This window comes from Giraffa tippelskirchi, chromosome 1, assembly GCF_054371585.1.
Source record: "Giraffa tippelskirchi isolate mGirTip1 chromosome 1, T2T-mGirTip1v1.2.pri, whole genome shotgun sequence".
Lineage (NCBI taxonomy): Eukaryota > Metazoa > Chordata > Mammalia > Artiodactyla > Giraffidae > Giraffa > Giraffa tippelskirchi.
The window spans coordinates 211,647,788-211,670,655 of NC_137275.1; the positions used below are offsets into that span (position 1 = coordinate 211,647,788).

The following is a 22,868-nucleotide window of genomic DNA, read 5'->3' on the forward strand; positions in this document are numbered from 1 at the left end:
GTCAGCAAAGTGATATCTCTACTTTTTAATATGCTGTCCAGGTTTGTCATGGCTTTCTTTCCAAGGAGCAAGAGTCTTTTAATTTTGTGCCACAGTCACTGTCCACAGTGATTTTGGAGACCAAGAAAATAAAATCTGCCACTGCTTTCATTTTTTCCCCATCTACTTGCCATAAAGTGGTAGGACTGGATGCTGTGATCTTAGTTTTTTGAATGTTGAGTTTTAAGCCAGCTTTTTCACACTCTTCTTTTACCTACAGCATGAGGCTCTTTAGTTCCTCTTCACTTTTGCCATTAGGTTGGTATCATCTGCATATCTGAGGTTGTTGATATTTCTCCTGGCAATTTTGATTCCAGTTTGTGATTTATCCAGCCTGGCATTTCACATGATGTACTCTGCACAGAAGTTAAATAAGCAGGGTGATAATATATAGCCTTGATGTACTCCTTTCCCAATTTGAAACCAGTCCATTGTTCCATGCCCAGTTCTGGTGATATATCTTACTTTAAAATTTATTTATTTGGAGCTTATGCTCCACAACAAGAGAAGCCACTGCAATGAGAAGCCCATGCACTGCAACTAAAGAGTAGCTCAGGAAACTAGAGAAAAACCCACATGCAGCAATGAGACCCAGTGCAGCCAAAAAATAAAAGTTAAATAAAAATTATATATATATATATAGTGTAACAGCAGAGAAGGCAATGGCACCCCACTCCAGTACTCTTGCCTGGAAAATCCCATGGATGGAGGAGCCTGGTAGGCTACAGTCCATGGGGTCGCTAAGAGTCGGACATGACTGAGCGACTTCACTTTCACTTTTCACTTTCATGCACTGGGGAAGGACATGGCAACCCACTCCAGTGTTCTTGCCTGGAGAATCCCAGGGACGGGGGAGCCTGGTGGGCTGCCGTCTATGGGGTCGCACAGAGTCGGGCACGACTGAAGCGACTTAGCAGCAGCAGCAGCAGCAGCAGTGTAACAGCTCTGCAAAACACATATATTGCATGTACTGCAAAACCACAAATAATAAACATGGGTCTGGGAAAAGGAACACATACTTTCCATTTAAAGTAGAAAAAACCTTTTAAGTGCTCTAAAGTTTCTTTAGAGAAGCCCATAGGATTACATTAATTTATTCCATTTCGTTTATGACAAGATACTATTACAACTCTAATATAATTTTCAGAACAGGCGACCAATACAGAGATTAGATGACCACCTGTGAGAGAGAGATAGGGAACTAAAAAGATGTTGGATGCCTGTGTCCATCTCCCCTCATTAAAAGCCAATCAGGCTTTTTTGCCTTCCTGGAATCTGCCTCAGTTCCAGCGCATGGCAGAGATCTTTGACTTGTTTATTTCTCTTAGTAACTTCCTGAGGGCAGAGATTTAGAGAGCCATCAGACATAGGTAGGGCCTGGTATATAACTGTTTCCCAATAAATACAGGAGAATAAATGACAATAAACTAATTAACACCTAAACATGATTTCAAGAAAAAGTCATCTACGCTTTTTAGCTCAAAAGACAAGTCAGGTATACTTGCAATGGATTAAAATCAGCTTTAGCTAGTAATGAAAAAACCTGTTAAATGAGAAAAGGAATGTTGAATTGCGGAAAAAACGAAAGAACCAAAACTATTTAAACACTGAACTTTAGCCAAAGGTCTATTTCATAACTTGTTGCTAACAACAATTTTTCTACTCTCTTGCAAAATTAATGAGAAAATCAGGTGAAATGAAAAAAAAGAGAGAAAGTTTGGTTGCATAAACGATGCTGTTTAAACATAAAACATGTGAACCTTGAGCCCTTGACCCAGTGACCAGCTGACTGCACCACTGCATCAACTTTTCTCATCACAGTTGGATAGCCAAGCCGAGAAAAGTAGTTTCAGAGGTATTCATGTAATGTGTGTAAGAGTTAATGGGCTTCCTAGGTGACTCAGTGGTAAGGAATCCACCTGCCAATGCAGGAGACATTGGTTCAATTCCAGGGTCAAGAAAAAAATGGCAACCCACTCCAATATTCTCGAGTAGGAAATCCCATGAACAGAGGAGACTGGTGGGCTACAGTCCATGGCGTCGCAAAGTCGTACATGACTTAGTGACTGAGCACGCATGAGCGCACATACAAGAGTTGAAATTCCAAGAGTTAAGAACCCCCTATAAGGCTAAATGGGTGACCATGGTGGCTCAGACGGTAAAGCGTCTGCCTATAATGCAGGGACCTGGGTTTGATACCTGGGTTGGGAAGATCCCCTAGAGAAGGAAATGGCAACCCACTCCAGCGTTCATGCCCGGAAAATCCCAAGGACTGAGGAGCCTGGTGGGCTCCAGTCCATGGGATCATAAAGAGTCGGACACGACTGAGCGACTTCACTTTCACTTTCATAAGGCTAAATAGCTTTCCAAAAGACTGAAACAAGCTGTAAAGTCACCAGCAAACTACGAAAACATTTTTTGTCATACAGTTTTTAATATTATTGGAGGTTAGTCTTAATTGTTAATTTTAACACATAACAATATCACCTTGTTTTAATAGGCTTTTTTTTTTTTTTTTGATGGGTGGCTGAATTTTCCTTTCACTGTTGAGTTCTTTCTCTGTTCCTGACGCTCCTCCTGGTGCTTACAGAATCTGAACAAGTAAAACCGACAAAGATCCCTGTCTTCTAGCATGGGTGATAGACACTAAAGAAACACAATAAATAAATAAACAATATAGTGTGTTAAAAGAGGAGGAGAGAAGGGTAAGGAGTATAGGCAGTGTTGACTGGGAAATGGATGTTGTCATAGCAAATAGGGTGGTCAAGGGGTCAGAGCAGGGTTCATTGAGAAGCTGAAAATTAGAGCAATGATTGGAGGATGTGAGGGAGAGAGCCAATGCAAGAGTGCCTCAGAAAGAAGAGATCAAAAGACCAGGTCACAGTGGACCTGGTGAACTCAAGGGACAGCGAGGCTGCAGCAGATTGCACCTAGGGAAATATATAGCTGATGACATCAGAAAAGTAACAAAGAGGATGGAGGGAGGGGAGCGACGTAAAGATTTGAGATTTTACTGATTGAAGTGGGAAGCTAGTACAGGGTTTTGAGCAGTAATGAACTGATCTGTATTTTAAAAAGAATATGGCTAGTATATCTAGAATAGACTATAATGAAGCAAGAGTAGAAACATGATAGGCACTTGAGTGGAGAGACCGTGGTGGCAGAGGTGGATACAACGCATGGTCTCTTGGCATGACCATCCTTGGTAAGGATGGTCTAGCCATGATCACCTCTGAATGTCCAACCTGCCAGAAAGAAAGACCAGAGATGAATTCCCAATCTGGTACTCTTCTCGGAGGGACCTACGGGTCACATGGTAACAAGTTGACCTCACAGGGTCCTTTGCATCCTGGAAGGCCAAGCAATTTGTTCGTGCAAGAAAAGATAATTATCCTGAGTACAGGTTTGTATTACGAAGTACAAGAGATTCAGCCTCTGCTGCTGCTGCTAAGTCGCTTCAGTCGTGTCTGACTCTGTGAGACCCCATAGACGGCAGCCCACCAGGCTCCCCCGTCCCTGGGATTCTCCAGGCAAGAACATTGGAGTGGATTGCCATTTCCTTCTCCAGTGCATGAAAGGGAAAAGTGAAAGTGAAGTCGCTCAGTCGTGTCCGACTCTTAGCAACCCCATGCACTGCAGCCCACCAGGCTCCTCTGTCCATGGGATTTTCCAGGCAAGAGTACTGGAGTGGGGTTCCATTGCCTTCTCTGCTTCAGCCTCTACCATTCTGCAGTTTACAGAGTGCCTGACCCGTAGACCAGAACCCTACCCTTAACAGCATCCAACCAGGGGACCCACTTCACAGTGAAGGCGGTTTGGGAGTGATCCCATGATCACGGGACCTACTGGTCTTACTACACACCACCTTCCCCAGAAGTGCCAACCTGAGAGAGTGATGGGAGAAGCTGCTGGTGGTGCAGATGAAGTACCATCTCAGGGGCAAGCCTTGGTGGTTCAGCTGGTAAAGAATCTGCCTGCAATGCGGGAGACCTAGGTTCAATCCCTGGGTTGGGAAGATCCCTTGGAGAAGGGAAAGGTCACCCACTTCAGTATTCTGTCCTGGAGAATTCCAAGGACTGTATAGTCCATAGGGTCTCAAAGAGTAGACACGACTGAGCAACTTTCATTTTCACTTTCAGAGGCAATATTGTGTAAGAACAGAGTCTCATTCTCCAGGGTAGAACCTACAGACTGAATAAAAGTGTCCTACAGGCTACTGTGTCCCCAGCAGGAAGACCAGATGGTCCAGAAATCAAGGCAGAAAAGCAGGAATGGGCCCATTTACCACTCTCAGTGACCCACGGACGACGTTTCTGGTCCCATATCTCTGAAACCTGTGTGGTTAGAAGTCTTGGTCTTAAAGGGGAAGCACTTTGTGAGGGGACACAGCCATGGTCCCAATGAACTACAAGCTGTAGCTGCTACATGCATGCCTGCATGCTCAGTTGCTCAGTCATGTCTGACTCTTTGTGACCCCATGGACTGTAGTCCGCCCGGCTCCTCTGTCCACAGGATTTCCCAGGTAAGAATCCTGGAGTGAGCTGCCATTCCCTTCTCCAGGGGATCTTCCCAACCCAGGTCTCCTGCATTGCAGGCGGATTCTTCACCATCTGAGCTACCAGGGAAGCCATGTGGGATCAGAGGCTAACTCCAGGTAGTGCTAGGACTGAATCACACTGTAGGATACGCAGCTGGTGTCTGCAGAGAACTGGAGAATTACTTGGTGTGCAGAAAAAAAACCCCACCTATTTGGTGATCAGAAGTAAATATTAAAAGTAGTAATAGAGTGGTGAGTAGAGGAGACACAATAAGAGTTTTTCCTATTCTGTTCCTGTCCTTATAAGAAGAGACAGAGGGACAGACATACAAGAGGAGAACATCAGATGATGATGGAGGCAGAGATCGAGGTGGTGCAGGAAGCCACGGAATGCCAATGATTGCCAGCAAGCCACCAGAAGCTAGGAAGAGGACAATGAAGAATCTGTGTCAGGTATCAGAGAGAGCATTGCCTTACCAACATCTTAATTTTGGACTTCTAGCCCCCAAAACTGTGAAACAATAACTTTTCGGTTTTTTTAAGCCACTTAGTTCATGGTACTTTGTTTTAGCAGTCCTATGAAACTAACAAGGTGTAATCCAGGGAGAGTCAATAAAGGGACTCTTCACAATGATGTAGGGCAGCGTACAGGCGCACTACAAGGCCAGGGCAGCACCCTGCAGTGAGAAGTAGGGCCCTCTAGGGAGCACTTACCAGAACCAGGAAGGACAGTGTCACATGGAAGGCCATACAGAAGCAATTATCCTGTATCAAGAGCACTGCCAACTACACACCTAATTTCACTCTCCCTCCTCGGTCCTCTGCTGCTAGGATTCCCCGAGAAGCCAACTGTGGAAGCCCATACAGGGCAGTCCTCTTGGGACCAACTGCTGGGTGAAGAAGGCGTAAGAAAGAAGATGGGGAGGGGGACTTCCCTGGCAGTCCAGTGGTTAAGAATCTGTCTTGCAATGCAGGAGGGCTTCCCAAGTGGTTCAGATGGTAAAGAATCTGCCTGCAATGTGGGAGACCTGGGTTCAATCCCTGGGTCAGGAAGATCCCCTGGAGAAAGAAATGGCATCCCACTCCAGTATTCTTGCCTGGAGAATTCCATGGACAGAAGAGCCTAGGGGACTATATAGTCCATGGGGTCGCAAGGAGTCAGACACAACTGAACAACTAACACTGACACTGACTTGCAATGCAGGGGACGTGGGTCTGATCCCTGGTTGGGGAACTAAGATCCCACATGCCACAACTAAGCCCACGTACTGCAACTACTGAGTCCATGAGCTACAACTAGAGAGTCCTCGCGTCACAGTTAAAGATCCTGCATGATGAAATGAAGATCCTGCGTGCTGCAGTTAAGACCTGATGCAGCTGAAAAAATATTTTTTAAAAAGAAGGTGAGGGAGGGGAATGAAAAATAGCTGTCACATTCTCTGTAGCAATTATATCTTTTCTTAGCACACTATTGATCATCTTCATGTTCTTTAAAAAAAATTAGTACTTATAAGTACCACCATATGTTATAATTTTGATTTTTAGTTTATTATCTATTATTCCACTAGAATACAAACTCTATGAGGGCCAGAACTTTGGTCCCTATTGTATCCTCAGTACCTAGAACAGTTCTTGGCATGGAGAAAGTCTCAAGAATTACTTGAAGAATGAATGAATGGCTTGGACTCTGGCATTTTTTACCCCAGTATTTTCTAAGTCAGTAGCTGTTGCATCTCTGCTTGCTCATCTTCTTCCCTGAAATCATTTGACCAATTTCCAAAAATGCAAGTAAAATTCCCTGGCTTGTTATCAAGTATTTGGAAGTAATAACACCCTTCTATCTTTATATTTTGGCCCAATAGCTCCTGAAGAAGCTCAAGGTCTATCCTACAAGGCTTTGCTCATAAGCACCCTCACCTTGGTGGCCTTTGCATTGGTGAATTGGAGGGCGGTCTCATCATCTGTTAGGTGAACTGTGGGACTCTGGGAAACACACCTACATCAGACAAGGAGGCATACAGCCTGCCCAACTTGTACTATTTATCCAAGAAAAAAAAAATAATTTCAGGTAGAGCCATGAAAAAATTTAAAGGGTCCTACTGTAGATGGACTTTGACTATGTGGATCACAACAAAGTGGAAAATTCTGAAAGAGATGGGAATACCAGACCACCTTGCCTGCCTCCTGAGAAATCTGTATGCAGGTCAAGAAGCAACAGTTAGAACTGGACATGGAACAATGGACAGGTTCCAAATTGGGAAAGGAGTACGTCAAGGCTGTATATTGTCACCCTGCTTATTTAACTTATGTGCAGGGTACATCAAGCGAAATGCCAGGCTGGATGAAGCGCAAGCTGGAATCAAGACAGCTGGGAGAAATATCAATAACCTTAAATACGGAGATGACACCACTCTTATGGCAGGAAGTGAAGAAGAACTAAAGAGCCTCTTGATGAAAGTGAAAGAGGAGAGTGAAAAAGCTGGCTTAAAACTCAATATTCAGAAAACTAAGATCAGGGCATCTGGTCCCATCACTTCAGGGCAAGTAGATAGGGAAACAATGGAAACAGTGACTTTATTTTCTTGAGCTCCAAAATCACTGCAGATGGTGACTGCAGCCATGAAATTAAAAGATGCTTGCTCCTTGGAAGAAAAGCTATAACAAACCTAGATGGCATTAACAAGCAGAGACATCACTTTGCCGACAAAGGTCCATCTAGTCAAGGCTATGGTGTTTCCAGTAGGCATGTATGGATGTGAGAGTTGGACTATAAAGAAAGCTGAGCGCCAAAGAACTGATGCTTTTGAACTGTGGGGTTGAAGAAGACTCTTGAGAGTCCCTCAGACTGCAAGGAGATCAGTCCAGTCAATCCTAAAGGAAATCAGTCCTGAATAGTCATTAGAGGGACCAATGCTGAAGCTGAAGCTCCAACACTTTGGTCACCTGAGACAAAGAACTGACTCACTGGAAAAGACCCTGATGCTGGGAAAGATTGATGGCAGGAGGAGAAGGGGACAATAGAGGAAGAGATGGTTGGATGGCATCACTGACTCAATGGACATGAGTTTGAGCAAGCTCCAGGAGTTGGTGATGGACAAGGAAGCCTGGCGTGCTGCAGTCCCTGGGATCGCAAACAGTCGGACACAACTGAGTGATTGAACTGAACTGAATTGTAGATGGGCTTTCCAAGTAGCGCTACTGATAAAGAAATCGCCTGCCATACAGAAGACATAAGAGACGCAGGTTCGATCTCTGGGTTGGGAAGATCCCCCGGATGAGGGCATGGCAACCCATTCCAGTATTCTTGCCTGAAGAATCCCATGGACAGAGAAGTCTGGTAGGCTACAGTCCATAGGGTAGCACAGAGTCAGACATGGCTGAAGTGACTTCACACTCACACACTCCCGTTGCAGATATCACATAGTGTGGTGGGGCTCAGATATGAGGTTCGATGGAAAGAGCCTTGGATGGTGCCTTGCCTAAAGGGTTAATGTATGTTTATTATATATTATTAAAGTTGCTGGAGAACTCTGAGGAAGTAAATTACTACTTGGACCTTGAATGATGAAAAGTTAGTCATTCAAAGATCTGGGAAGAGAATTTCAAGCTGAAATAAACTGAAATGCAAAGGCCAAGAGATTAGAGCTAGCCTGGCCTGTTGGGGGTATGAAAGAAAGGTGGTGCAGAGGGATGATGGTGAATGAGAGGGAGAGGGAGGGGAAGAGATGAGGCCAAAGAGTTTGGCAGATCATGTGAGCTCCCCAAGGTCAGTTCAGTCGCTGAGCTGTGTCTGACCCTTTGTGATCCCATGGACTGCAGCATGCCAGGCCTCCCCATGCATCACCAACTCCTGAAGCTTGCTCAGACTCATGTCCATTGAGTCAGTGATGCCATCCAACCGTCTCATCCTCCGTCGTTCCCTTCTCCTCCTGCCTTCAATCTTTCCCAACATCAGGGTCTTTTCAAATGAGTCAGCTCTTCGCATCAGGTGGCCCAAGTATTGGAGTTTCAGCTTCAGAATCAGTCCTTCCAATGAATATTCAGGACTGATTTCCTTTAGGATGGACTTTTTGGATCTCCTTGCCGTCCAAGGGACTCTTAAAAGAGTCTTCTCCAACACCACAGTTCAAAAGCATCAATTCTTCGGTGCTCAGCTTTCTTTATGGTCCAACTCTCACATCCATACATGACTACTGGAAAAACCAAAGCCTTGACTAGACGGACCTTTGTTGGCAAAGTAATGTCTCTGCGTTTTAATATGCTATCTAGGTTGGTCATAACTTTTCTCCCAAGGAGTACGTGTCTTTTAATTTCATGGCTGCAATCACCATCTGCAGTGATTTTGGAGCCCAAAAAAATAAAGTCTGCCACTGTTTCCACTGTTTCTCCATCTATTTGCCATGAAGTGATGGGACCAGATGCCATGATCTTAGTTTTCTGAATGTGGAGCTTTAAGTCAACTTTTTCAACCTCGTCTTTCACTTTCATCAAGAGGCTCTTTAGTTCTTCACTTTCTGCCATAAGGGTGGTGTCATCTGCATATCTGAGGTTATTGATATTTCTCCCGGCAATCTTGATTCCAGCCTGTGCTTCTTCCAGCCCAGCATTCCTCATGATGTACTCTGCATATAAGTTAAATAAGCAGGGTGACAATATACAGCCTTGACGTACTCCTTTCGCTGTTTGGAACCAGTCTGTTTTTCCATGTCCAGTTCTAACTGTTGCTTCCTGACCTGCATACAGATTTCTCAAGAGGCAGGTCAGGTGGTCTGGTATTCCTATCTCTTTCAGAATTTTCCACAGTTTATTGTGATTCACACAAAGGCTTTGGCATAGTCAATAAAGCAGAAATAGATGTCCTTCTGGAACTCTCTTGCTTTTTCGATGATCCAGCGGATGTTGGCAATTTGATCTCTGGTTCCTCTACCTTTTCTAAATCCAGCTTGAACATCTGGAAGTTCACAGTTCATGTATTGTTGAAGCCTGCCTTGGAGAATTTTAAGCATTACTTTACTAGCGTGTGAGATGAGTGCAATTGTGCAGTAGTTTGAGCATTCTTTGGCATCTCCTTTCTTAGGATTGGAATGTAAACTGACCTTTTCCAGTCCTGTGGCCACTGCTGAGTTTTCCATGTTTGCTGGCATATCGAGTGCAGCACTTTCACAGCATTATCCTTTAGGATTTGAAATAGCTCAACTGGAATTCCATCACTTCCACTAGCTTTGTTCATAGTGATGCTTCCTAAGGCCCACTTGACTTCACATTCCAGGATGTCTGGCTCTAGGTGAGTGATTAAACCACAATTATCTGGGTCGTGAAGATCTTTTTTTGTACAGTTCTTCTGTGTATTCTTGCCACCTCTTCTTAATGTCTTCTGCTTCTGTTACGTCTGTACCATTTCTGTCCTTTATTGAGCCCATCTTTGCATGAAATGTTCAAGGTCAGGTAAATTTGCAAGGTCAGGTAAGGAATTCGAATTTTACTCTCAAGTATAATCAGGTATTAAGAATAGATTTGACATGATTTGTATCTGAAAAAGACCACTCTGACTGCTGAGGAGGTTGAAAAAGAGTAGAAGTGGAGAGACCAGTTTGGAGGCAGTTGAAAGATTTTGAAAAGACTCTGATGCTGGGAAAGGTTGAGAGCAGGAGAAGAGGATGATAGAGGATGAGATGGTTGGATGGCATGAGTTTGAGCAAGTTCCACGAGTTGGTGATCGACAAGGAAGCCTGGCATGCTGCAGTCTGTGGGGTCACAAAAAGTAGGACACGACTCTGAAAGATGAACTGAAATGAAAGATGTTGATGAACTAGCCTAGGGTTTTAGAAGTTGAAATGGTGAGAAATGGCTGATTTGGGGATATAATTTGGAGAATAAAGTTGATAAGGACTTGATAACGGATTAGATGTGGTGGCTGGTGTGGGGAGGAGGAGAGGGAAGAGAGTTATCGGCATGATGACTAGATTTTTGGTCTGAGCATGTGGGTAGATGGTGGTGCCATGAACTAAGATGGGGGAAACTGGGAGAACAGGTTTCAGGGGGAAAGGAGGTCCAGAGGGGGTCAATGGTTCTGTTTGGCTATGTTGAGTCTCAGCAACTAATTATATTTCAAGTCAAGATATTGTGTTGAGACTTCCCTGGTGGTCCAGTGGTTAAGAATCTGCCTTCCAAACAAAGGGGCGTGAGTTCAGTCTCTGATATGGGAAACTTAGATCCCATATGCTGCAGGGCAACTAAGCCTGTGCATTGCATTTACTGCCTGAGCTATCAGGGAAGCCCCTAAATGTACAGCAGGGTACGTAATTAAGAGAGAGGATGCCAGGCACCTAGGAGCATAGACTTTGGAGTCATTCTGCTTGGATTCAGATTCTGGACCTGCCATTTAGCAGGTGGGTCACTCCAGGTACGTTACTCATCATCTCTATACTTCCGTTTTCTTATCTGTAATGGGCATACTACAAACAGCTATCTACTTACTAGCTGCTTACTCTGTGTGTTCCTGGTACAAAGATTTTACATACATTATTCAACACTCCCCTCCAATAATCAATGAAGTTGAGTGCTATTATTATCCCCATTTTACTGATGAGAAACCGAAAGCACATTCATGGATTCCAAAAATATTTACTGTGCCTGCATTACACGCCTGGCATATTTCTTCGTGCTAGGGGTGCATCACACAACACAACAAAATGTTTGCCTTTGTGCAGCTTGCCTGTGATTTACTTAAGGGAGAAAGATGATAAACCCAATAAACATGTATTAATATAAGGGGACGACAGAGGATGAGATGGTTGGATGGCATTACCGACTTGACAGACATGAGTTTGAGAAAGCTCCGGGAGTTGGTGATAGACAAGGAAGCCTGGCGTGCTGCAGTCCATGGAGTCGCAGAGAGTCGGACACGACTGAGCGACTGAACTGAACTGAACTGAAGTGCTATAGAAAACACAGCAGGGTAATGGAACTAGGGAAGTTGCTGTTTTAAGTCGGGTATCCAGAGTCGATCTCCCTGAGAAGGCGACATCTGAGCAAAGATTTGAAGGAAGTGAGATGGCGAGCCACCCAGGTGTCGAGGAAAAGAGGACTCGGAGTGGAAACAGCAAGGGTGAAGGTAGACTCTCAGGTGAGAGCATTTGCTGAACATCCACCAACAACGTCGAGGGCAAGCCGAGAGAATAAGATGTGAGAGGTAGGGGCTGTGTATCCAGCTCTAGGAACTTTGACTTTTACTCATGAGATGAGGTGCCATTGGACAGATCTGCCTGGGGGAGTGTCATAACTTGACCTTATATTTAGGCGCAAGGTCCATTAACGTCGTCTGGCGCTGGAGTCAGTGCTCTCAGGGTAAATAAATCCCAGCATAAGGATTCAGCCACACGGCGAGCGCCCTGCAAACGCCGGCCCATTACTCTGGTTGCCCACGACCCTTTCACTTAAACGTCGCCCCGACCTACCGCTCTCTAGTTCCCCAGTTCCAGGGCTCGCCATCCACTGTGTCCTGTCTCCACGTAGCGCTTCCCCGGCTACGGATTGCGCAACTCAGGCAACCGGGCGGAGTCTACACGTAGGCGGAGCGACAGCGGGACTGAGAAGGCCCCAGAAACAGCCGCGATGAGGAAGCCCTGAGCGCCCCCCCGCGACGCCCACCGACTGCGCCTGCGCACGCGCCATTCAGGCCGCCGACATTCCAGAGCGGCAATCCGCCCCGCCCCAATTCCGGGGCGGAGTTCTTGGCTGCGCCTGCGCACAGCCTCGCCGCACCCTACGCCTGCGCGCTCCGCCAACCCGGCCCCATCCCCCCCAGGTTTTTAGGGTGGTGGGGGGAGGGCGCGTCTCGGCGAGTCACGATGATGGCGGCCACCAGCCTGTGGTGAGCTAGCGGATTCTCTGCTGCTCTCGCAGAGCCCCTCGCGCTTCCTACAGACCCAGTGGCTGGTAACCGGGCGCGTGAGGAAGCACGGTGGCCCGAGCTCGCGAGGAAGGCCGCAGTCGCGGAGGCAGCGGCGCGGCCGGGGGCCAGGGCTGGGGGAGAGGCCGCTCTGCGGGGCGAATGTGACAAGCCCCCACCCCCACCGCCTTCCTCCCGAGTGCGCGAGGAGCGCGGGCGACCCCGGGGCCCCGCCAGGCCACAGACCCCGCCCAGCGGCCAGCACCCGGAGCAGGCCCGGCAGCGGAGCTGCGCGACGGCACCATGCTGGTCACCCTGAAGACCCTCCAGCAGCAGACCTTCAAGATCGACATCGACCCCGACGAGACGGTGAGTGCGGCGGGGCGCGCTGGGCCCGGCACGGAGCGGGGGCGGTCCGCGCGAGGGGCCGGGAGGGCCCGGCGGGGTGGTGGCTCGGCGGCACCGCGTGCGGGGCCTGGACCTCAGCCTCGAGCGGAGCCGGAGCCGGTAGAGCCGCGGTGCACCCGAGAGGGCATGGCGAGCGGGGGGTCTAGGGACCCGGGCGCTTATGAGGCCTGCGGGCTCCGGGCGCGGGTAGGGCCAGGGACCCGGCGGCGTGCGGCCCACTGCCTTCACGATTGGCTGTGGGCTTTGTGGCAGGAGTGAGGGGAAGCAGTGGTCGGACCCCGAAGCCCGGGTGCATATGGCGTGAAGCACACGCTAGCGGGGCACCGGAGTCCTCGGCCTGGCGCTCTCGCCGGAGGGACCAGAGGGGGAGGGGAGGTCAGGGTGGCCTGGGCGGTCGAGCTCCCGGGTGTGGGCGCACAGGTTAGGGAGGGAGAGGTAGGCGTCGCCACTATCCCTGCTTGGGATAGTGCGGTCTTGGAGGTGGTAACTGGAGATAATGAGCTTTAAATAAAATGGTATCAGGTTCCGTCAGCCGCGGAGTGTGAGTGTAAGGGGTGGTGAAAATGCATTTTTTGCCCTCTTCGCCGCAGGATTGGTGACCCTTTTATTTGCATAAATCTTGAATCGTTTCGCTGCAGTTCTCCCGCCACCCAGCCCACACCCATACGTAGATTGCACTTCGAGGCCTCTTTGGTGGTGAAGATTGTTGTATTAAAGCCCTTCCGATAAATCCAGGCGCGAACTTAACTCCAGATTAGCGAGTTCCCTGTGTTAGAAGCCTTGAAATTGTAGGAGTCGGAAGTCTGCACCCAATCCGCAAATAGTAGACTTTCGGAGGAGAAATAAAATAAAAACTCTGAATCGCTTCTGTAAACTGTTGAACGACTCGAACTTCACGTGTTAAATTCTCATGTCATCCTCTGTATTGGTGACCGCAAAAAGCCACTGTGTTGAAATCAGTACAACTTTATGCCAAGATCTAAAAATTGCCATTCAGTGTAAACTTACTTCTTGTGTTCTGGAAGTGTGATTCTCTACACCTTTGAGCTTGTCACAGTGCTGTATTTACAGCAGCAACTTTCTACCCGTCTGTATTTTTCAAAATAATGGATTCAATTTTGGTGGAGGTCAGGGACCTTCAGTTCAGTTCAGGTGCTCAGTCGTGTCTGACTCTTTGCGACCCTATGGACCGCAGCACGCTAGGCCTCCCTGTCCATCACCAACTCCGGATCTTACTCATTTAAACTCACGTCCATTGAGTCGGTGATGCCATCCAACCATCTCATCCTCTGTCGTCCCCTTCTCTTCCCGCCTTCAATCTTTCCCAGCATCAGGGTCTTTTCCAGTGAGTCATTTCTTTGCATCAGATGGCCAAGTATTGGAGTTTCAGCTTCAGCAGCAGTCCATCCACTGATTTCCTTTAGGATGGACTGGTTGGATCTCCTTGCAGTCCAAGGGACTCTAAAGAATCTTCTCCAACACCCCAGTTCAAAAGCATCAATTCTTCGCTGCTCAGCTTTCTTCATAGTCCAACTCTCACATCCATAGTGACTACTTGGTGTTGGCAAATTAAATAAACCTTAGCTCCCATTTGTGGCTCTAACTTAATTTGCTATGTACCTGTTTTACAAAGATGTGAAGATTAAATAGTATTTAATTGGTTGTCAGTAAATGGAATCGATTATTAATCAATGGGTACCTTTGAGTGAGGAAGTTTTCTACATCTTGAATTTAAAAATGTAGTTCCCAACCTTTTTGAAATTGTGGCACAAAATGATTTTAGTTCAAGGTACTTAATTACATGTGTAAATACGCCACGTGATAAATTCTTAAAAGGTGCAGGAGATACGAAGTTTCAATAAGAAACTCAAAATTGACAACACCTGTGTATTGCTATTACTAACAAATCAAATTCTTCCTGAATATTCCTTTACTGCTTAGTGTGCACTTATAAGTTAAAGGATGGAAGTGAAAATGCAGCTGTTTAATGTTTTCAGCCAAAATTTTCCATAAAATATCTATTAAATGTTTTTTTGTAATGTTGGTGCCACAGGAACTTTACCAACTGGTATTCACAATTAGTTCCAGAATTATTGAAACCTAAAGGTTTGGGGTTTGTGTGTGTGTGTGTGTGTTTGGTTTTGTTTCATATTTCTGCGTTTATTGAAGATATGCAGTGACTTTGTACAGCTCCACTGAAATATTTATGTTATACTAGATTTGTATTGCTCTTTAGGCATTTTATGCATTCATTATCTTAGAGCCAGTATTGTGTTTGTATAGATAATTAGCTATGTTACTATTTGTGTTTGTATAATTAGCTATGTTGCTATTTTCCAGTTTATGTATGTGAATTATGAACATATACTTCTGGAGGTAGATTTTCAGAAAGCTTAGTTACAGAGTTGCTGCTTCAGTTTTTTGTTGCTATTTGTCCAAATATAATTGTGTTGCTGTTTATATAAATGTAAAACCTAACATTGTTAGTCTGAGACAAGAAATGAAAACATTTAATCAGGATATTCTGGAACATTTACTTTAAAATGACTTGTGGGTTTTTACTTTAATGGACTTAAATTTCAGAAATGGGGAAAACATTAGAGCTGTTTTAATTGCATCTTTATAGTGATTTTTAAATTAACATTTATTTTTAATACCATATTTGAGAGCATTCCAGTAAGAAAAGAAGAAATGAAAATTACATAAGTATCCGTACTGTAAGTATCCTGTTTGTGAAAACTAGATAGCCAAGGGTATTAGGAAAATAAATCTAAAATAAAGGGGGGGGGAGGATTTTAGTGAGACTTCTAGGGAGATTCACATAAAATGAACAGATTTTGGTCTCTGAAACCTCTATGTTGGCCACTCAGAGGTTTGATTTTTTTTACCTGGAAGTAACTAAGGAACCTTAAATTACTTAAGTAATTTGACATGGCTGGTGTAGAAACTCTTGTGAGCTTGAGAAGAGTAGGAGCAAAAATGAGTGAGAGAGGACTGCGAGAGAAGAGGAATCATGGGGGTGATTCATTTGCTGAATAAGTGGATGTTCACTGAGCTTTGCCTGGCAGAACCAGAGGAGTGCAAGGACACGGGAGACGTGTCTGGGTCTTGGGGGGACATACTTACGTAGTCTTAGCTCTAGGAGACGGACACAGTAGGAAAAGCAAGAGGATTTGTTTTTAAGGTGTTTGTATTTGCTTTAGTTTTTGAATGTTGAAAGTCCTCCCCTGCCTTTTTTTTAAAACCAGTGAAACTTTCTTAACATTGCCATTTTGTACCATTTGCTTGACCATTACCTTGCACTGCCTTTAGTGTTAACCATTACAGAAGTCTTTTTATTATTACAATAATAATTATCTCCTCTTATAAAGTAACTAGGGAAAAACAACAGTAAGTTTGAGGTGAGACGTTAAATGTACAAGCTGAAATACTACATAAGTCACAACAAAGCTATGTGTATACATTGGAAGTTTTTGATAAAACAGTTGCTAAAGTACAGTCATTTAATTAGCATAGACAGTATATTTGATGTCCTGTACAGTAATCTGCAAAGAATTATCACACTTTGTGATACATTTGTGGTACAAAATACTGCTTGAGAACTAGTTTTGTATATAGGATTTATTAGCCATCATTTTTTAGCACATTGTTCTCATCGTGACTAATTGTATTATAATAGTTATACTGGAGTTAGTGCCTTATTAAGGAAGTTTCCTAGATTATTAAAAACTTTAAGTAGTTAATGTATTAAAATACTATATCACAGAGGTAAAACTAAGGTTTCTTGGCATTTTGGTAAAACAAAATATTGGAAGTACCTGGGAAACCTGGTATGGCTTGTATCAGACCTTTGCTGTTTCTGTACTTAGCACACAGGAAGCATTTAAGGGGGCTTTCCAGGTGGCTCAGTGGTAAAGAGAATCCATCTGCCAATGCAGGTGATGCGGGTTCAATCCCTGGGTCGGGAAGATCCCCCGGAGAAGGAAATGGCAACCCCCTCCAGTATCCTTGCCTGGGACATCCCATGGACAGAGGAGCCTACAGTCCATTGGGTTGCAAAGAGTCGGATATGACTTAGAGACTAAACAACAGCAACAAGAATTTGATAAAGATCTTTTGAATGAACTAAATACCTTTTTTGGTGGATTGCCAAGTCAGTGATCCCTCAATCTTTGCATGTTAATTTATTTAATATTGGTTGAACACTTACTAAAAATGTCAGGTCCTACTGTCATGGTGCATACGTTATAGTGGGATAAATCAGTTGAAAAATAAGTTTTCAAAACCAGATAATGGTAAGAGTTATGTAGAGAATTGAAATAGGGTGAGGTAATGTGATAGTGCATGACTAGGTGGCTACTTTTAAATTGACGGGTCACAGAAGACCTTTCTAAATAAGGTGACATTTAAACTGAGATCTGAATAATAAGCACTCAGAGATGGGGAGAGTGTTTTCTTTAGGGACTGACTTTCAAGAGTGTGCTTTGGGAATCAAAAAAGGCCTGTTTTGTTGTTCTAGTAGGTGAAGGGAAAGAGAGGTGAGGGATTAGAGTTAGGCAAGAGGCCAGGGCCTGTAGGGCTTTGTAATAAGCTGGAGATTTTCATTGTAAAATAGGAAGCCTTTGGGGGCTTTTAAGCAGAGCAGAAAAAATATTTCTTTTATGATTTGGAAAGGTTACTTTGCTGTCTGGAGAACAGATAGTACGAAGAGCAGTTAGGCTTGCACAACAGTTTCAGGAGTTGAAGCTTTGACCAGGGAAGTAAGAGTAGAGATACAAAGAGAGTTGGAAGGATTTGAGATATGGTTGGAAGGGTAGAGCTGATGATGGGTTGGGGTGGAGGAAGTTGAGAAATCAGAGATTAAGTATAGGTTTTAGTTGTATAACTTGTGTGAATACTATGTTCTTTCCTGGGACATGGAGGGATGGGAGAGGAGCAGGTTTAGGGATTGGGGTGGGAACTCAAAGATTTACATTCAAGACGCCTGCTAAACATTCAGGTAGAAATGACAAGGAGATTTGCTATGAATTTCAATTCTAGAGGGAAATTTGGGCTGGGGTTAGAGACATGACAAGCCACATGTGTGTTTGACCTCAGTCCGTGGGAATGGACGAGATCATCTTGCCTCAGCCTTTTTCAGTGCCCATTCTTGACGAAATTGAGCTCAGGTGCCTAAATTATCCCTTATGTGCTACTAGCATTGAGGAACCTTGGTGAGAATGGAATGGAATGGGGCTGAGGGCTGAAACCTGGGGTGCTGTACCATATGAAGACGGAGTAAGCAAGAGGTCAGGCAGTCAAGGAGCAACCTTTGAAGTAGGAAGAATCCAAGAGAAGAAAAAAGTTTCAAAGACAAGGAGAGGGTCAAATGTATCTGCTACTTGCAAAAAAGTAAGATGAAAACAAGGAACATGGCTTTTGGTTTTGACAATTTGGAGGACATAAGTGACCCGGGTGAGTAGTCTCCTTGAAGCAGTGGGACCAGAAGTTAGATTTGAGTGAACTGAGGAATGCATGGGAGACACGTGAAAACAATTGCAATAATTCTGAGTGTCACAGCCTGTGGTAGGCATTGTTTTTTTAAAAAAATAAACCGGAATTTTGAAAAATATGTGATAATGTGTGTTTTAAAAAGAATTGGAGACCAGCATGATTAGTAACTTGTCTGGGGTCACAGTCAATGGCCTTGCTGGTTTCACTGTCTTCCAATGATGGTCTTGCCCACAGTCTGATCTCAATTCATTAATTGTCCATCTGGTGATCTTTCCTTCTACTTACCTCATTTATTCAGACCCAGGAGTGGTAACTAGCTCTTACAACAGCAAGTAACTGTAGCTCTTCTCTTGTCCACAGTAATCTGTTTTTGGTACCTCACTTTAACTTTCCTGTTTCCAGTTCTTATGAGACTTACAGTCCATTTGATCCATACTTCTTTTCTCTGGCCGTCCCCTCGTGTTATTGCTTCCACTTTTGCCCAGATAAAATAGAGCCAGTGGTTATAGTCACTCCCTTGCAAGGGTCAAGTGTAGCATGTCTCTTGAGCCAGGCTGCTTAAGTTTCAATCCTGGCCATAGCACTTGCCATGTGTTGTGACCTTTGGCAAGTTACCCAGTTTTGTGCCTGTTTCCTCATCAGTAAAGTCGAGAATACAGCCACAGAAATACTAACCTCTCAGGATTGTTTTGAAGGTTATGTGAGTTTGAGATAATACACAGTATGCTTAGTGACAGTGCTTAACAACATGGTCCCACTCTCACTCCGTTGTTCTTGTTTGAAAAACCCCGAATATGATTAAGTCTGTGCTTGTGCTTTCACCTGTGCTACTAGAAACGGAACACATAGGCTCCTTGTCTCAAATTCCTGAACAATAAATATCATCAAGCCCTTCGTACTGGCGGTCATACATTTTACTAGTCAATTCATTTTTCCGGTGTCACAGGCAAATTTCATATCATCTCCACTCTTTATTTTCAGTTGATGACCCTAGATCTGAGATTTTATTGAGAATATGGAAACTGTCAGGACAGAACTTACTCAAGATCCTAGAAGAGCTCCCTGCCCGACAGCCTCTCTTTATTGTGGAGATAGCTATGTATTGTGGATAGTGCTATCTAAGGCCAGTTCCTCCACTTTTCCACAACATCCTAAACTCTCATTTATAAAGGACATCACTCCATCAGTTCTCCTTTTCTTCATCATTGATTTTTCCATTTCTAGAATTATCTAAACATTGTCCTTGTGTTAATAAAACCCTTCCTTGTCTCCACATTTGTCTACTGCCCCATTTCCCCCTCTTCCTTATAGCAGAACTTAAGAGTAGCTCTTGAAGCTGTTTTTTTTTTTCTTTTAACATCTTGCTCTTTCAAGTACATCAAACTGTTTCTAAGCTGCTACTGCTAAGTCTCATCAGTCGTGTCCGACTCTGTGCGACCCCATAGACGGCAGCCCACCAGGCTCCCCCGTCCCTGGGATTCTCCAGGCAAGAGTACTGGAGTGGGTTGCCATTTCCTTCTCCAGGGCATGAAAGTGAAAAGTGAAAGTGGAGACGCTCAGTCGTGTCCGACTCAGTGACCCCATGGACTGCAGCCCGTCAGGCTCCTCCGTTCTTGGGATTTTCCAGGCAAGAGTACTGGAGTGGGGTGCCATTGCCTTCTCCTGTTTCTAAGCTAGAGGAGAGCTTTTCCCCACTTTGTAGTTGCCTTGTATCTTTGAGTGTGGTATAGTGCTTAAATCTGTTTTCTCATGGGTAAAATGGGAGTAATAGTAATTTACCTGCCTCGCTCATAGAGTTGGTGTGAAAATCAGATGAGACCATGGATCTGAATATTTGGGTAAATTGTGAAATCAGAAATCTATGCAATTTTTTAAAAAATCCTGTTTTTATCAGTTTTCCATTCATTGTGATCAGTGTTTTCACTGTCCTTTTTGAACGTGGTTTTTGTGAGATAACCTTATTTTCTCAGCTTGATGTAGTCAGCAACTTCAGTGTTCTGCCATTTTAGGCTTGGAAATTGAGATTATTTGATAGATAATGTATAAAATTTCTGTTGCTTTTGGAAAGAAATGTTATAAATTTAAACTTGGTATAGAACAGTGAATCCTGCTGAAGGACACCACAATGTCTGTTCCCTATATGTTTGGATAAATACATTCCTTGTATTTGGCTCTCTGACCGCTAATTTTATAGTGGAATGAACTTTTTAAACCCTTTAACATTATATATACCTATTCCAGCAGAGGAAGTAGACCAGCTACAAATGATTAATACATATGAGTAGATCCTCGATGCTTCAACAGGTGGATAACAGTTGTTGTCTCTCCCTCTGTCCTGTCCTTTACATGTCTGGTTGTATTACGTGGATGGCTTTTTTGGTCATGTATTAGATCTGTTCTGTGCCTGTGTAGAAACTTTAAAATTTACAAGTAACTTGGGAGTTTCAGCTTTACTGTCTTCAAAATCTGTGTCTGTTTTGATCTTGATGAGACCATACTGTTAGGAATGTATTTATAATATCGTAGAATAGATGAAACTGGCATGAATAGATAGGCTTTTTTTATTAAAAAAAAAAAAAAGAAAAGAAATTAGTAGCTGCTGTTGGTTACCAGGGGCTTCCCTGATGGCTCAGACAGTAAAGAGTCTGCCTGCAATGCTGGACCCCAGATTGCATCCCCAGGTTGGGAAGATTCCCCTGGAGAAGGGAATGGCTACCCACTCCAGTATTCTTGCCTGGAGAATTCCACGGACAGAGGAGCCTGGTGGGCTACAATTCAGCAGCTCTCAGTTGCAGAGTTGAGCACAACTGAGCGACTAACACTTTCAGTACTTTGGCTTTAGGAGCCTAATTATCATAGTTTCTGTTGTGGGAGAATGGATTATGAATTTCAAATTATACTTAAAATAGTAACTTTTAGATCATAACCCTAATTTGAGAATTAGGGTTACTGCCTTTGTTTACTGTTATCCACACATTGTTATACTGTAATCTGAATTATTTTTTCAGTTAAAAAAAAATAAAACGATTGTGCCACATTTTTTCATTCCTTTGGTCCAGTGGGAAGATTTTTCCTGTTGCATTAATGTCAGCTGACATCTTCATAATCCGTTCTATTTTTAGAATTACCTGAAAACTGCTTTGTGGGAAAGATTCAGGAAATACTCTTTGGTGCCTGCGCCAGTTTCTCAAATGGAAGGATACCACCCAAGGAACCGGAAAGGAAAAAGTTTTGCCCATAGTGTAAATGTATGAAATCCTTTTGTAAACATATTTTGCTTTAGGTCTCTGTTTCCTTTTGCTAATGGGGGCTTCCCTGGTGGCTCAGATGGTAACGAATCTGTCTGCAATGTGGGAGACCCAGGTTCGATCCCTGGATTGGGAAGATGCCCTGGAGAAGGGAATGGCAACCCATTCCAGTACTCTTTCCTGAAGAATTCCATGGACAGAGGAGCCTGGCAGTCTACAGTTCATAGGGTTGCAAAGAGTCAGACTTGACTAAGCGACTAACACATACATAATGGCTAATGGCTAAAACTTATTTGCTGTTACTAAGTTTTTAATTTGCTAGGCTGTGTAGTGTTAGAACTATTATCCAGAATTTTCTGCTTTAGTGAGATCTCATAAATGGCGGTGTATTCTTGTGTAATATTAGTAATGGTTGGAAGAGGGTACAATGAGATGTTTTTTCTTTTAAACTACTTAAATTTTCCCTCATTACTAAAAGCAATTGAGGCTTGTTACAGTAAGTAAAGTGTATAAAGAGCAAAAGGCTTTAGGCCCCTGGTCTAAGTAACCACGGTTGAATTCTGTATATGCTGCTTGTCTTTTTTTTTTTTTTCCAGAAAAATGTGTGCATATAATACATAAAAACAATACCACTATGTATTTAAAAATCCATTGCTTTTGTCCCTTAAAGATAATTGTAAATATCTTATCCAGTCAGTTTAATGTACATGCATTCTGTGAATTTCTTTATATAGTCACTGTTCTTATTGTAGTGCATAACTATACAGCTGTATGCATGAGCAATAATGTATTTTACCATTTCACCGTTGATGAATATTTAGGGTTATTTGCAGTATTACAATAAGGAGTGTACTACACATAATTTGTCATGTATCTTTGAAGTATTTCTGTGAACATCCCTTTAGTATTGATTATCTTAGAGGTGGAATTATTGGGTCAAAGGATGGCAGATTGCCTCAAAAATGCCTGCATCAGTGTTCGTAAATCTCAACAGTATTTGTTGTTCTCAAATACTAAGTCTGTCTGAATAACCAGCCAGGATTCAAATAGAGATCTAACACAGAGTAAATGAGTTAAATATTGTAAGGCTCTTTATACACTGCGTGACACATGGTAAGTATGTAGCACCCAAGAACTAAGTGATTCGTAAGAAGACTGACTTGCAAAACATCATCCTACTGTGGAGATAAGATTGAAAAGGCATTACTTTTATATCTGAAACATACAACTTAAATTCGTGGGAATAACTACC

The 22,868-nt window shown here is 43.8% G+C and overlaps 2 protein-coding genes across 7 annotated transcripts in view; one reads left to right on the forward strand and one right to left on the reverse strand.

Annotated features, from left to right (window-relative positions):
* Positions 1-12,106, reverse strand: part of LOC145520056 (uncharacterized) — a 148,513-nt gene extending 136,407 nt beyond the window's left edge. For all 4 annotated transcript variants that reach the window (XR_014064191.1, XR_014064193.1, XR_014064192.1 and 1 more), the window contains exon 1: positions 12,034-12,106. Coding sequence is in view for 1 of the 4 variants with exons in the window: in XM_081525622.1 (XP_081381748.1) it covers positions 12,034-12,067 (34 nt within the window). In the remaining 3 variants the exon portion in view is untranslated. The remainder of the gene's footprint in view (positions 1-12,033) is intronic.
* A 283-nt stretch (positions 12,107-12,389) lies between these two features.
* Positions 12,390-22,868, forward strand: part of RAD23B (RAD23 nucleotide excision repair protein B) — a 44,913-nt gene continuing 34,434 nt past the window's right edge. Inside the window, exon 1 of one of the 3 annotated variants that reach the window (XM_081525609.1) lies at positions 12,390-12,880. Coding sequence is in view for 1 of the 3 variants with exons in the window: in XM_081525588.1 (XP_081381714.1) it covers positions 12,771-12,836 (66 nt within the window). In the remaining 2 variants the exon portion in view is untranslated. The remainder of the gene's footprint in view (positions 12,881-22,868) is intronic. The other 2 variants (XM_081525599.1, XM_081525588.1) reach the window with 2 other exon arrangements.